We start from the raw sequence: 15,889 nt of genomic DNA on the forward strand, positions 1-15,889 counted from the left end.
CTAATGACAACTACGGACAGTGATGTACAACATGCACCAAGTTTTGCATCCTCATCAAAGTCGTTAATGTATGTCTCTATGGTAGCGGCGTACGTTTTCGAGCTGATGTGTGCACTACCGTGTCTGCTTGCTCAAGCATTCAGCTCAGCATTTGTATTTTTAGTAACAGGATAAGCATCTCTGATGACTCGATGTTATTAACGTCAACCACTGGGTGTGAATATTTTGGAGCGATACATGGGTGAAGGAAATTTCTAGGCGCCATGTTTATGACTGTTTTTGCCATGCTAAAAGCCTCTTCTTTTATTTTTGGTAAATCAAGAGTAAACAAGATTGAAGGTGGGTGAATTTATGTGCTAGAACCACAGGGGGTGATTGGTCCAAGAAAACTGGATCTGACCTTGATATGTAGCGATAGATTGGCTGGTGGGGTGCTGGTCACATTTTTCTCTCTGTGAGGAACCACACAGAAAGAGAGCGCAAGACCAATACACCGTCAGACAGGAATTCATCCATTTCGAATTTGCATTCCTCATCTGCAATTTGTTATACCATTACACTGCATGCTGTGTGCGGCCACTCTGCGAAAAAGAGACCGATTCGAGAACGAACTAGTTTTTATAGCCTACAAACTGGGATTTCTATCTAGTGTGGACACATCTTTATTATGTATTCATTGATTTCAAAACTGCTTTTAACAGCCCCCAGATGTGAAAAATACTCAAAATTCCACTTTGCCACTTCTGTATTAAATTTGCATATCTGGTCATGCTCTGCTAGACACACTTGCAAAATTGCACAGCGGGTATTTCATTACAAGGCACTGCAGATATTCAACAACTGCACTGAGCATCCAAAATAAATTAAAAAGACTAAAGACTCACCAGTAGGCAGTATTATGTATTGTTTTGTAATGCCTAGAGCACCAGTGCTTTTTTTCACAAGCAACATTATATGGAAAGGGATGACTGGTGGGGTTGTGCGAAAATAATGGGGGGTTTCAGGGTTTTTACTGGCATTAAACCAACTGGGCTCAAGGCTGAAACAACTTAATACATGGTATTCCACAGGGATCAGTATTATGTCCATTAGAAGTTTTTGCTAAATGGCATTCAAATATATTTTTATGTAATCTTAGTGTATCTGGTGTACACCAGAACATTCAAGTATTATATAAAAGTTTGACTGAGCATTTGACAGGTATACAAGATCAGTTTTGAGGATGTGTCTTAAAATAAACAAAAATACAGTGAAGCTGATATCACAACCAACCTACCTGCAATTACATTGTTCAACGGATGCATACATCATAGCATTCAAGCAAAGGTTAGCATTTTCTCAACTTCTGGTTGCATCTTTGTTTTATTTATTCTTTGTTCCCCTTCTATGCCCTTGCAATACATTATTATTACTTAAATTGTCACTGTACTTTAGTGTGTTAAAGCTCCTTCACATCAAGAAACCAGAACTAGAAAACATATTATTTTAAACAGTATGCTAATCTGATACAAACCTTAAGATGGCTGGTTTGAGGCCAGCAGCAGCAATAAATATCCACCCCTGAAAGGCACCATACATCTTGATGGTTTAGTAGCGCACAATGTTGCACGACAAAGATAAATGCAGCTGAGATAATGCAGCTCTGACCTTAAACTGCAGTGTGGGGAAAGCTGGGTCCTCTACAAGAAGATGTTGTGTTCTTACCATGCCTTCATGCAATTACGCCATTCTAACCTACAGTCTAATGGTGCTGACTTGTCATTCTTCTTTTATTTATAGTGGCTAGAATACACAACAAAAACTGGTTTAATGGAGGCAAGGGAAGGAAGGCATTTGTTATTGTTATCAGGGTCCAATCTAGGTTTGACATGGTCCCAGCAACCTTCTACTGTACCTCCCAGCCATGATGCAGAGATGGGCTAATTTAATAAGCATATCTGTTGTGGTTTTTATTCCAGAAGCCATATTCATTGAGAACCGTCCACAACATGTAACCATAAAGGGCCAGGGGCTGATGGGATCCAAACAAAGAGAATAACTTTCTGGACACACACACACACACACACACACATACATATACACACACACACACATGCACATATATATATATATATATATATATATATATATATATATATATATATATATATATATATGTGTGTGTGTGTGTGTGTGTGTGTGTGTGTGTGTGTGTGTATTTTTTTTTTTTTTTTTTATATACTTTCCTGGACCTTAACAGTGTAATTTACTTGGCAGTCTATGGGACAGTCACAAGCCTCCTGGTTTTCTTCATAAATATCTTAAATTGTTTTCGAAGACAAACTAAGCTTTTACGGGTTTGGAATGACATGGGTATAAGTGTTTAATGACAGAATTTCCATTTTAGGGTGGAGTAACCCTTTAACGCGTAGACAGCAGTATAAGTACTGCCTATTATACTGCTGTCATTTAATACACATATCTATATTAACACACACTTTTTTTTTTTTTGCCAGCTGTTTACCTTCACAGACATAACGTACTGTGTTTTTGTAACTCCATAGTATGAGAAATTACATTATATATGACATCACATATGATAACAATACCCTTAAATAATACAACTAATAATTAAAACATTTGTTAAATCTGTAACACATCAGAATTAAATATTACTACAGACGCTTAGGTACAGATATTGTTCATGGATTCTTGTAAATACAGAATAAAATCTGTCTTGACTGCAACTGCTTGATCTACATATGCATATGAGTTCTTGGAAGCGCTAATGAACTAGTTTTTGTATTGCGTGTTTTTTTTATTTTTTATGATTTGACAAGAAGCCTAATAAAATGATGGGTATTATGCAAATTATACCAGCTGTTACTTTGGATAGGAAAGACTCCTAATAGCTCACTCTCTCTCTTTTTTCTCTCGCTTTCTCTTTATCTTCCAGTGTGGACGTATTCTCTCATCTTCCTGTTAATCTGCCTGGGCATGTGTGTGACACGTCTGCGAGAGGAAGTGGCGGCTGTAGCCTGGCCTGATTAGCGTCTGGTCGAGGGTACGGTTGAGCTCAGTTCGGCTCAATCTTCTGAGGACGCTAGCAGTGTGTACGGCAGCTGAACAGAGCTCATTAACTAGCTCTCACAGAGTGCTAGTTCCCCATCTGAGGAGGCTGCTGGCTCTCAGTGTAGTCGCTAGTGTCGGGCCAAACGATATCTTCAAGGTCAAACTACGGGCGCTGAGGGGAGCCAGTACACGTCATGGGACAGCACATCATCACACAGACCTGGTCTCTGCATACAAATCACTGCATGCCCCTTGTTTGTCCTTTTTCAGAATATGTCTTTGACTTTTTGCTAAATAAATTCAACAGTACATGCCACAGCTTTTATAGGAGTGACAACTGGGTCATTTTTAAAAGTCTGTATTCAAGTTATGCCACTCGAGGCTGCGTGCTAGGGATTTCATCACAGACAAGAGATATTTTATTTATTGTTTTGTTTTTTTACAGCCTTAAGTTAACAATTATTGTTGTTATTATTATATGACAGCAAAAACAATATGATAAAAAGACACCATTGTTCTATAGTTGAAGTTATTAACTATAATATTTTGAATACAAAATTCTAGTTACTAATATAATTAATAATGGTACATTACATTACATTACATTAGTACACTATAAAATATTTTTGAAGTTATTAGATGTAGATTATTGAAGTATGTTTTAAAATAAAATAAGAAAATACTCAAATTTCATGTTTAATTTAATGTGTATCTTGCCATTTCTTTGTGATTAATTGTGGACCTTTTTTTACTTGATTAAATAATATATAATGTGCAATCACAAGTGTGCATTTAACACTTTAAAATTGCTAATCTAATAATATTTCTGAATCAGAATGATTTAAAAATGCAGGTTAAACATTACATTTACAAAAGTTACGGATTTTGTATGCATCTTTCTATTAACTATCTTAACTTAAATACTAAATAATAAAATGACATTTATAGAAGTGTAAAAAAAAATAGTAGATGACAATATCATCATTGTTTATTTCCTATAATTTTTCTCCTTTTCCATATTTGCATCCTTTCATGCTTGCTGAAAGAGACTTCTGGAGCAAATTGTTTTATGTTTATTAGCCACATTACTGACTATATCAGTGCCTTCACAGCAAAGAGTCCCATTAATGAGCCCAAATTAATTTTGAAGCGATATTAAACAAAGGCTGATGAGAACAGCCCATCATGCATGACTGGGAAGAAAATCGAAAGCGAGAGAGACAAAGAGAAAGATTGGGAGAAGACCGGGTGACCTAATTCTGAGATGCAACTAAGTGTTGTCAACTATGATCACTTCTCCCCAGGCCCATCTACAAATGAACTACTGCCTTTGCTCAAACTACATCAATTCCTCTATGTAAAAGTGCCTCTTAATCTCCTCTATCTAAGTACTTTTCTGTACCCATTTGAGTCATATTAGAAGTCTTTAGCTCAGAGCCGGCAGTGAGTGCAAATAGCGCTTTAGTGTCACACTGAGATGTTGAGGATCAGTATGTTTGGTCAGGCGTGATGGCAATGGTTCATGAGTAAAGACATACACTGCTGAACAAACGCTCTGGAACTTTGAGAGACATATTGCTGAGCTGCGTTGAAAAATGTGTATTTTACTTCTCATAACACTTGTAGCAAGTCCCAGTTGTAGCACATTAGCATCTGTCTTTATAAGTGTTTATCTGTTAATTAAAGAAAAATGTATAGCTCTCACTGACATAGAAATACAGCTTGATCATAAAGCCTTTAAGTAATTTTAATTCTGCTATAATGTCTATGTCATTAAATACTGGAAACTATTAATAACTTCCCAAGTATTTTACTACGTGTTTTTTTTTTTTTTAAGCATAATTTGCCCAAACAGTGATTTAGTCAAATTAGCAAATCAAATCTGCAAATGTTCACCGAAGCTCCAAAATTGTCTTGTCTAGATGTGGCTGATATGTGCTGATGATCTGGCACCATAAATATCACCATCAGTCGTTGAAAAATCCATATTAGTATCCATTAAAATTAGTGAGAGTGACAATAAACTTGAGCAGACAGTTTAATTGGCTAATATTTGTGTGTTGGGTCAACTACAGCTTCATAAAATGCATTATTATTTAAAAATAGTATATTACAAAAATGTAATGTATTAAAAACAATAACACATATATACCAATCCATGTTTCGATATTTCAGACTTCTAAACTTGCGCTGTGTGCAGGTTAGCTTCTACAGCTAATCAAACCAGAGCCTTGCATCCGTGTTTCCTCACCAGTGCACAGCTGAAAGATGGCTGTCTCTTCACTCGTCCTAGCTCATTAGCCTCTCAGGGGGAAAGCACTGTGTATTCGGGACTGGTGAGCGTAACTCCTAAACAAGCAAATATTCAAATGAGCCATATGAAATTTGATAAGTGGAACCAACATGGGTGTGCACATTGCTGAAGAATCTGAAAAAAAGGAGAGGATTTGCAGTGTTTGATTGGAAGACTGTGACTGGTTGTGTATAAAGAGGCAGACGGGCATTAATGCCCAGTTTTTCAGCAGTGTTTGTTCTGGAAGTACACAAATTTATCCACAGCCTCAGAACCCCGCAAAGGTCTGTTTTTATTGATTAAATAATTGCAATACAAATCGATAGAGAGATCAATCGAATCCTGTGATTCTGGAGGGCATCCTTGTTCAGACCAAATATGATGTAATGCTTATAATGTAACCTCTCAATATATATATATTAGAATATAAAATATAGAAACCCAAGACACAAGCTAAGAATGCATTACATACTTTACAAAACTATAAAGTACATTTATCGTAGCCTGAATGCCAAAGACTATATTTTCAAAAAGCAGAGCTGTAAGTTAACAGACTTCTGCTTTGAGTGTATACATATATGTGGTACATATACAGTATATTTAGAGTGAGCTAGCCATATGCATGTCTCTAAAATATACATTTAAAAAAAATGTATGCAGATGATTGCAGATCCATTAATCATTATAATACACCACAGTGTGGTTTACATTACAGCTCCACACACACGATTCAGCACTAGATGAGTCAGTGTGGGTGAGGATGCTTTCTGGGGGGAAGTGGCGTCTAGCTTTGTGAGTCTTGGCAGCCCGGTGTAATCAAATGTTCCTGGAAATGACTTCCTGTCCTGTGAGATGGAGCTGGGCTCCATTCGAGATAAAGACTTTTCTGGCTGTTTCGGCAAATGCTGTTTTAATAACCCGGCCTGGCTGGGCAGAGCTCGAGCGACTGTCTTTGATAGACGCCACTGCAAGGCCGCTGAGAAACACCACGCTTAAAAGCCACTTGCTCTCATTAATGGATGAACAAACCTCATATTGTCTAATTAATTTTTGACACATTGAATCTTAATAAGTCAAATGAAACATTAGCTGCCAACTTGTCTTTGTAGACTGTAAATGGAAACGGGTTTTAATCTATTAAAGATATGCATTTTTTGTGATATAACAGTCATACATGTTGAAAATATTAGCTGTTTTTCAATTTTAAAACACTTTTATTTATCCCAACTGCAGGCTATGTAAGCCTTTTATAGTTTGATTCCCCAGAAATGTAAAGACTGTTTTGTTTCAAAACATTGCACTGTTTACTTGATCATCCTGACCCCCGGCAACACTGGCTCAACCAATGGTGTGAGTTTGGGGCGTGACTGTCTGTTTGATCAACCAATAGCAGAGGAGGAGTTCTGGAAACTTGCACGGAAACAGTTATTATAAAATTTACCGAAACCTCTCCTTTCATTTCAAAGGTTTACAGAAGCCAATGAGGATTTGGAAACTAAATGTTAATGTACAGAGCTACATTATCAACAGCTGAGTTTTTCCTGTGATCTCAATGTGATCGTGCAATCGCTCTGCTCTGATCTGGGATCAACATGGCCCAAGGAAACACAGGGACTCCATTGATATGCAGCAGATGTCGGCTTCTCCATTATATCAGATCACAAAGAGCAATCAGAAGGGAGACTGCGGCTTGATGAGAACTCCTCTGCCAGCCTCCCGGCCCAGACTCCAACCCTCAACGCCATGACATCATTCACCTCTGCTGCCCACTGAGATTGCTTTCAGGTACTGCTATATATAGTCATAGAACAGACCAGGATTACTTTTGAACAGAAGATAATTCTCGGTGTCACCCAGGCCAATCATTACAGCCAGGCTTTTTGTATAATATTACATTATAATATAATATAATTTTGTATAATATTACAAAATTCAAAATGAGTTGACATGACAGCTGGTATTATTATTCTAAAACTCCAAAGTATATAACGTGTAGTTATATCAAAATAATTACGGTAATATATCACCAAATAAATTCACTTCGTCACTTTAATATCTTATATAAAAACATCATCAAATACATCGAAATCACATTTAAATAAAAAGAACAATCAGACCAACCAGCATTAGCATGCTCTCAATAGCTTCAATGGTATTTTTGTCTTGTCAAATCTGTGCTTCAAGCAGCTAGCGATAAAGCTATTAGTCATATAAAGACTGGGTAATACCAGGTGCAATAACTGTTTTTAGATGGATCAATGGTCTTATCTTCTGTCGATGTCTCATACACGGATCCAAAAAAAGCTGCTCTTCACAGCAAGCAGTACAACGCTAGACACTAATCAATACACCAGGCGATAACAGAATGCTTCCAAAGCCATTTAGCACAGTCTTATAGCTCCGCTGGGTGCTCAACATGTCAAAATATTTTGTGGTAGTGTGGCACAAGAGAAAATTACATGTCTATCAAGGGGCACAAGCTTCTGCATTTCAACCAAAAGGATGGCAGTTTAAGGAGGTACTCTTTCAGCAGTGCAGAGTTGTGTGTGGCAGTCTGAAGATAATACAATTAAGACACTTACAATGACAATTAACATTGAGACGTTTAATTTATTTTAGTGTACTGGCTAACGATTTGTTTCAGTTAAATGGACAAATATTCACTGATTCCAAAAGTCTTGAATCAATATTTCATTGTCTTTTTTTCTTCAGTGCATGGCACTCCAGTTGAAACATTATTGAAACATGTTATTGACAATTAGCATTGAAAAGCCTGATTCAGTTTAGCGAATTGGCAAGTTTGGATAGTTTGTTGTCTAAGAACTGATAAAAGCAAATGATTGAGTCATTTGGGTCATCACATATTTTGCATACTGTAGTAAATATGATGTTGAATGCTGATATTTGTATGAGTATAGTTTTGAATATGTGATATATTAATCTTGGTTCAAAACATGTCATCCTCTTCACAGTTTTGCTTTGCCTGGATCATTGCAAAGAACCAGCTTAGAATGATGCGCACGTCAACCGCACCATTACCACTGACAATATTTCTTGTAAAAAATAAAAAATAAAAAAAAAGAGCTTTCTGCCAATTTTTGAGCACAATAAAATACCATCCGCTCATGTGACAGCAAAGAAAACCTATGAGGATATACAATCAGGAAAGGCTTTCACACAATTCAACACCTCAGCCAGAGCGAACCTGGATAAATAAGCCTGAAGAGCTACGGAATAATAAGAAGCCAGCACAACAGAGTACAGGTGAATCCCACGAGAGCTGCTCCTACAGAATCCACTCCTTTTAACAAACTAAAGGCAGGGTGGAAAAAAATCAAATCAATGTCCTTGAAGATGTTTTCTTTTCTCCCGAGAGCCATCTCGAATCAGCGGCACTGCACGCGCTCTCCTGCGTTCTTTTTCAATCCTACTAGCCCTGTTTTTGTAACTCTCTGCTTTTCCTCCATTTATTTATTCATCTATTTATTTTTTCCTTTTGCATCATTCTCTTTTCACTTTCAGGCAGTGACTCATCTGTCAGAAGGAGGGGTAGGGAAAGATGGCGCAGGCCCAGCTGGGGCCCTCCCTACGGGGGGTCTTCTCTCTCTGTGCCTGCCCCTCTTTGCAATAACAACATCCATCTCCATTTTCCTGCAAGCTGACCGGTATGAGGGCACTCTCAGAGCAATTAAAATTCCCCAGGTTTTCACTCTTGCCACATGCTTAACTGTACTGCGCGAACGCACCATATGCTTCAAGATGGGCGATAGTGCAATTTGCAGCCCGGTGGCCGTCGAGATCCACACAGAACAAAGAGGAAGAACAGCTGGTTGCCTTGCCATGGTTGGATAGCAGCGAGTCAACCTGTTCAATCATATGCCACTCTTGTTTACCGCTCCTTATCTTATTTGGTTTGTTTATTTTATATGGATTAAGCCCGTAGGTGAGAGCAATGGGAATTTCAACCTACTGCTCAAACAAGCTCAAGGCATCAATACAAGGCTATTTTTCAAACCCTGGAGCTGGAAATACAGGAACATTACCTCTCAAAGTGAAGGAATTCATTAGTTGCTGCTGGGTTTTTATATAGCCAAACATGAGCCTGAAGCATAATAACAGAACTATTAGCCCGTCCCAATCTATTATCTTTAATCTAAGACCACCTATGGGCTAAATCCTAAATGATGGTATTCCCTGTCCTAAAGGGCCATGCTGAGCTTTCAACTGCAGTCATTTTACAGAATGCCATGGGATTATATCCCCCTGCTGGCAGCCATTCAGAAGGACTGACAGCACTGGATAGCCTGTAAATGGTTTCAGCGTGGCTCATGTATCACGACCTGAGAGAGGTCAACATAACTCTACTCTAAGTGTCAGCCTCACAGAAGGGATGAAATGAACATTGCTGGTGATAAAGCTCCCATGTTTTAACCTCCGGAGGGTTAATTGAGAATGTAGGGGGCCCCTCCATTGCTAAAATATGTGTATGTGTCTACATGTTCAAGACATGGAGGGTCTTCCAAGGTGTTTTAGGAACATGACTCTTGAGATGCTACACAGGGTAAAGGTGAACAAGTCACCTAACTGAAACCAGATAATATCTAGTAGACAACCTTTTACACGTACTAGGCACTGAGAGAAAAAAAAAATATAAATTTGACATCAAAATAAAAGCCATACAAAGTTAAAAAACACATTCACACGTCCTTTCACTGCGGAGAACAATTGTCTCCAAGATAAAGATTCATTTGCAACTCACAATGGTCTTAAAGAAGGCCATTCAATATCTCAAGTTTATCAGTGACTTGTTGAATAGTAAAGACAGTATAATCTGTAGCATCATGTTCCTTCAATCTATAGCAACATTTAGTAAATTGTATTTAATGGTAAAGCCATTTGGTTCATTGTAATTATACATCTATGAACATACATTGTAGCCCAAAAAAAACAACAACAACAAAATATAATTACGTTATATACTTCAATTTGATGACAAATTCAATCATTTGTCAGCAATATGAACACAGCTGAGGTCACAATTTCACTCTGTTCAAAACAGTAAAGCTACAAAGAAAGTGATCTTTAAACATGGCAACAAGAAAACTTCCTTGTAGCGTAGGTAAGTTCACAGAAAAGCCAGAGGTTCATTAGCTGATTAATGATGAAGCACTCCATGATGTCAACACCTCGTTTTGCCAGGTCTCAATGCAAAACAGACCTAGCCAGGGGAAAGTCAACAGAGCCAAGCCTATCAGCTAACTGTTCCTGTCCAACTACCACTTCATCTTAACGAGAGAAAAGTATTACAACATCTGCAGGAAGCCTGCCCTTTGACTAAAACGATAAACGGTCACACTCACCTCTCCGGATTGTGGCAGTGTCAGCTTAGGAATTTTGCCCTTGCTCCCAGCCATACTGCTTTTGGTATCCAGCAGACCTCCAAATGGCACACTGTTGTACCCTTCCACCAGCTCCACAGGGGGTTTGAGTTCTGGGGAATCATTGGGGACCTGGTCTTGGCCGTCCATGGGCCTGACATAGGCAGTGGGTTTCTGCTGCACAGCACTGCTGGGCTTGCAGTGGAGGCCTTGGGGGAATGTTGGCGTCGAGAGGCCGCTAGGGAGCAGGGACGTAGAAGCCATTGGTGAGTTTGATCCATGGGAGCACAGGTCCTGCTCAGCAGGAGACTTTCCAAGGCCAAGCTCGGCTGTGGCTGGTCCTTGGCCAGACTGTGCCTGCTTCCTGTTGGAGTGAGATGAAGTTGTAGGTCCACTAGGATTTGGACTTGAGTCCTCATGGTCCTGATCATGTCTACTAGAGGTCTGCTCATGACTGGAGTGCTTCCCCCGGCTGACCGGTTGAGCGGTCTGGGCACCACTTGAACCGTGACCCCCTCGGGACCATTCTGATGAGCGTGACTTTTTGCCTTGAGGTCCATGTACAACACTAGAGCCCGGCATGGTGTTGGCAGGGGGTGGGGGCATGGATATGCTGTGACTTCCAGGTTGGGATGGGGTGGCTCGGCTCCGCTGAGCCTCAGGGAAAAAGCCTGGCTGGTCGGGTTTCTCCACTGGAGTCTGAGGAACGGAGTTCTTAGGAATGCCGACAAGTTGACTCTGGTTGGAATGGCTAGTCAGGAGCTCCTTCATTTCATCGTAATTTCCAAGTGTGTTTTGGACCCGGTTGGCCAGGGCATCTCCTTTGTTAGTCTGAAAGAAAAACAAATGTATATATAAAACATCGGTATAATTAAATGCCGTCATTTTCTGAACAAAGGTCTTTTAAATGAACAGTTCACCCCATAATTAACATAAGCACTTTATGACTTGTGCACTACATTTACAGTCTCCTCAAGTCAATGCAATATCTTTGTGTGAATAGCAGATCAATTTTAGATATTTACTAATAATATTCACCTCCACCACAACCCTAAATCAAATATGATACATATGGAGCAGGTGGGACTTAAACAACCTCAAACATCAGTGGTTCCCGAGTATCTCACAAAGAGATGCCAATTTTTTTTTTTTTTTTTTTTTTTCATACAAACACAACAGGATTTAAATTGACATGAAGGTGCTTAAATAAGTAAAGAAGTTTCAGTTGCACTTTATTTTACAGTACGTGTACTAACATGCACTTATAGTGTACTTACAGTGTATTTATCCAAGAAAGTTCTGGTAATTCAAGGTAACTACATGGGGTAGGGTCAGAGTTAGTAACTAATTATTACAAGGTATTGTAATTACTATAATAAGTACATAGTATGTACATGAGGAACAGGACTGTAAAATAAAGTGCTACCGAAGTTTCATTTTGAGGTAAATTATCTATTTAATTTCAAAAACATTCAACTGTATGGCAAATGTCAGTTGAATGTATTTTAAATATAAAATATAAAGATAAAGACAAAACATTCCACAACACAAGCAAGAACTGCATAACACACAAAAGTAGTGTGAATGCCAAGTCAAGGAGTAATTTAGTGTGTTCACAGAACCCTTCTCAGTATGGACAGATCTAAAGAGTGCGTTTGTCAGTATAAAGAAACGGAGAATTTATCATGAGCTTTAGCTGACTAGACTATTAACATAGTTTTGAGATGCACGCCAGCTCTCCATTTGATGTTAGTCAATATTTATGAAACCCAGCAACGTGTGATCACAGAAATGGCGAGACGCTGTATTTAGAATCTATTCAGTATTTTCTTCTCTTTTTTTTTTACGCCGCTCCTATCTGTGCCTGTGTGCTGATCTACATAAAATCATATTTGCAAATGTCTCCTGAATTTAGGGCGGCCAGAAAGATACAGTACTCTCCTCTCCAGAAATGTTTGTCCAAAGCGATTCTGCTTTTGCTCACAACAAGAGTCCATTTTTATAATAATCGCCATCTTTCAGACTGCGCGGCGCATCATTAGTTGCACAGCGTTTCTACAGAAGAGAGATACACACACAGACACTGATTATTTGCATAAGCAATATTTTTCTTTACAAGGCTCCTACCAGCACCCAAATTTTAAAGAGTCTGAATGTAGATGTACTCAGTAAATAACTAAATGCATGTGTGTGCTTCTCTTGCACACTGATACAGTTAAATGCTACGTTAATCCCAGAAAGCAAGAGTAGAGCGATAAATCTATTAGCCTTCTCCCTTCATTTCACATGTAATTGCTACATTAATAACAGTGCGGCTCTTCTAAAATGCAAATGCATCTGTTATGGCTTTCAACAACATAAACAGTCAATAAACAAATAGTGTTAAATGATCCACAACCAGCATAGTGCATTAAAGGCTGTTAAAGCAGGGATTATTGCACTGGACGGTTAACATGTGACCTTACACACGACAGAGGATCTGATTCTAGATCTTCTCCCAGTCTGACCTCTGACCTGCTAAAGCCTGAGCACTAATGTCAGCAATAAAACCTTATCGACTATGTGTTGTTATTCAGAGATTTATTATAATGACAATTCTGATTTATGAGTGCTTTTCTTGGGCAGCACTTGGATGCCAATGTGTGCCCATGGCTCTGCTCTAGTGTTTTTAGAGTGAAGGATCTGAAAGGGACACTCTTGAGTGAGAGGAGTGCGTGAACCTCCCAGACGGGGTGGTTCGGTCAATGTGAGGGAAAATCCATCTGTGGCTCACACAAAGAGCTGTTGTGTGAGCTCGACTGCTTGACTGAAGCATGAGAATGCTGGACCGCAGCCAGACATGCTTTCTATACGGCAGCTCCAGCTCGGGGGAAGGTGAGAAAGAGAGAAATGCTCTCATTTAGTGTTAATTGCTGACATTTTTACGTTCAAAGTTTCTTCAAATTATGAACAAGCCGTTTATGAATGATTAATCGCGTACTGATGGTGACGGTTACAGCTTTTACTAGCTAATGAATGTTTTCGTTGGAATATATAAACACTTTAAAATGTCTAGTAGTTTTAGGAGAGGTTTTGGGATTTACTACAGTACATCTAAAATAAATAAAGTAAAAGAAACATTTTAGAAAGAATATTTTACTGCCTTGTTTTCTGCATAAGTGCATCATTATGTTCTTTATAAAATAAATTAAAACAATGAATGAATGAATATCCTCCAGATCAACTTGTAAGAAGGAAAAAAAAAGATCTTTGGAATATAGGTTCTCTTATATTTATTAACATTAGTTTTCTTAGTTATGTGAAGGGACCATTCCATTTTATCATTTTGCAATCATAATGGGACCATTACTTTCGAACGTTCGCTAAACATTCTGAAACAAGTAGCAACATGTTGAACAACCGACTAATTCATTTCAGAAAAATAAAATGGTTTTGTGTTAGATGTGTTATTTTGACCTTTTGAGAACATTATCATGGACCAGATAACTCTGAATGAGCATTATATTGGTTAAATGTTCCTAACTTTGAGAGAATCTTGCCTCGCCGATGTTCTTCAACTTCTTCCCCTCGTGGCCTTCTTTACTTCAAGACCAGGACAGATTACTTACGTGCTCCAGTGTCAGTTGCCTCTTTTAAACACTTCACAAAGTCTTGGTAAATGCTTGTAATGATTCGTACAGACTGATATTTTGAGTATAAAAACCATTACGACTATGGGATTTCACAAAAATAAACGTGTGTGTCTGTGTGTGTGTGTGTGTGTTTGTTTAGGTGGGACCAGCAGTTTAAAGGCAGTTTAATGGGGTCATATTAAAAAGACACTGTGTATTCTAGAGATTTTGGTACTTGGGCTATTCACACTCACAATGAGTCTTTGTTTTCTCTCTCAAGTGCTGGCCCTTTCCAACTTCATCAAAGGATCCTCAGTATGTGAAAGAGTTTCCTTTAATGGATGTTAACAAGAACCTCAATAAACAATCGGTTCAATCGGTTGTGAAGACGAATCAGATGTGTTTAGGAGCAATTAAGGCTGACATGCTCGATAGGAATATTAAATGACTGACGAGAATCTCATCATGCAGTGGATTTGCATTGGCCTGATTTGAGTTGGGAATTTCCACATTCCCATCAGCGATTTCCATGGCATATGTCCAAAAACGTCACCTCTCAGCAAGGCGGGAGTTAAAAATAAATAGAGGTTCTAGACATTTTGGAAGACACTGTTAAGTGTCATAAATTACTTGTGGTTTACAGGGTGCAGACAAAAATCTCTGATGAACTTGCAGTTTGCCAGAGAATGACAATATTCAGTCACATGACTGGTTCTTTGATGTCAGGTGCTTTTTTTATAGCAAATAAATAGTTTGAAAATTCTTGGTAAATGCTTGTAATGAATGCGTTCCATGCACATAAAAAAAATGTTATTCATATTTTTGTAGATTTTATTCACACTTTTGACCAGAATGTTTATGTGATTTCCTTAAGCATTTAGATGGAAATACTGCTATTGACTCAACAAAATGATGTGAGTTTGGGGTGGATTACTGGCGGACCAGATGCTTGAAAACCTGTTTAAAAGTCATTAGTAGTAGTATTGCTGCTCTCATTTTACACTCAAACAATATCATCTTAATCTAATCTCAAAATAGCATTTCATACTAGCATAAAGATCATGCATAAAGTTATAATAGTCTGTCTATCCATCCATGCATCCATTCATCTATCAATCCATTTAAAATAAGAAAAGCAACCCTCTACTTAAGCTTTAATTTAAATAATTTAATTTGTGTGTCATTAAAATCTGCTGGCATTTATCAAACAACTGGACTATACATATATTTTACTTATTTGTACGTTTTTATAAAAAAAATAATATTCATTTAGTCCATCATCATCATTGCACATCACTTTAACGCGTTGCTCTGCTACACTTGATGTGCCACTCCTTCTTCTGATTTGAACGCTCTCATCTGTTAACATGGATGCAAAAAAAAAAAAAAATTATACACTGCAGATGCTTGCCATGTGTAACATGCATTATGGATAAAGTTACACAAAATACAACTTGCATAAAGAGAGCTTTGAGGACCGACCTAACCTGGGGTGCGTTTTCCAAAACCATAGTTGCTAACTAAGTTAGCAACTTTGTAGGTTGCAATGCAATTTC

General features: G+C 38.2%; 1 protein-coding gene across 2 annotated transcripts in view; it reads right to left on the minus strand.

The window, feature by feature from the left end:
• LOC128026834 (AF4/FMR2 family member 2) overlaps positions 1-15,889 on the minus strand; it is a 188,778-nt gene that overhangs the window by 117,072 nt on the left and 55,817 nt on the right. For both annotated transcript variants that reach the window (XM_052614069.1, XM_052614068.1), the window contains exon 3: positions 10,705-11,553. In XM_052614069.1, coding sequence (XP_052470029.1) covers positions 10,705-11,553 — 849 coding nt within the window. The remainder of the gene's footprint in view (positions 1-10,704; positions 11,554-15,889) is intronic.

The sequence above is a fragment of the Carassius gibelio genome, chromosome A14 (assembly GCF_023724105.1).
Source record: "Carassius gibelio isolate Cgi1373 ecotype wild population from Czech Republic chromosome A14, carGib1.2-hapl.c, whole genome shotgun sequence".
Taxonomy (NCBI): Eukaryota; Metazoa; Chordata; class Actinopteri; order Cypriniformes; family Cyprinidae; genus Carassius; species Carassius gibelio.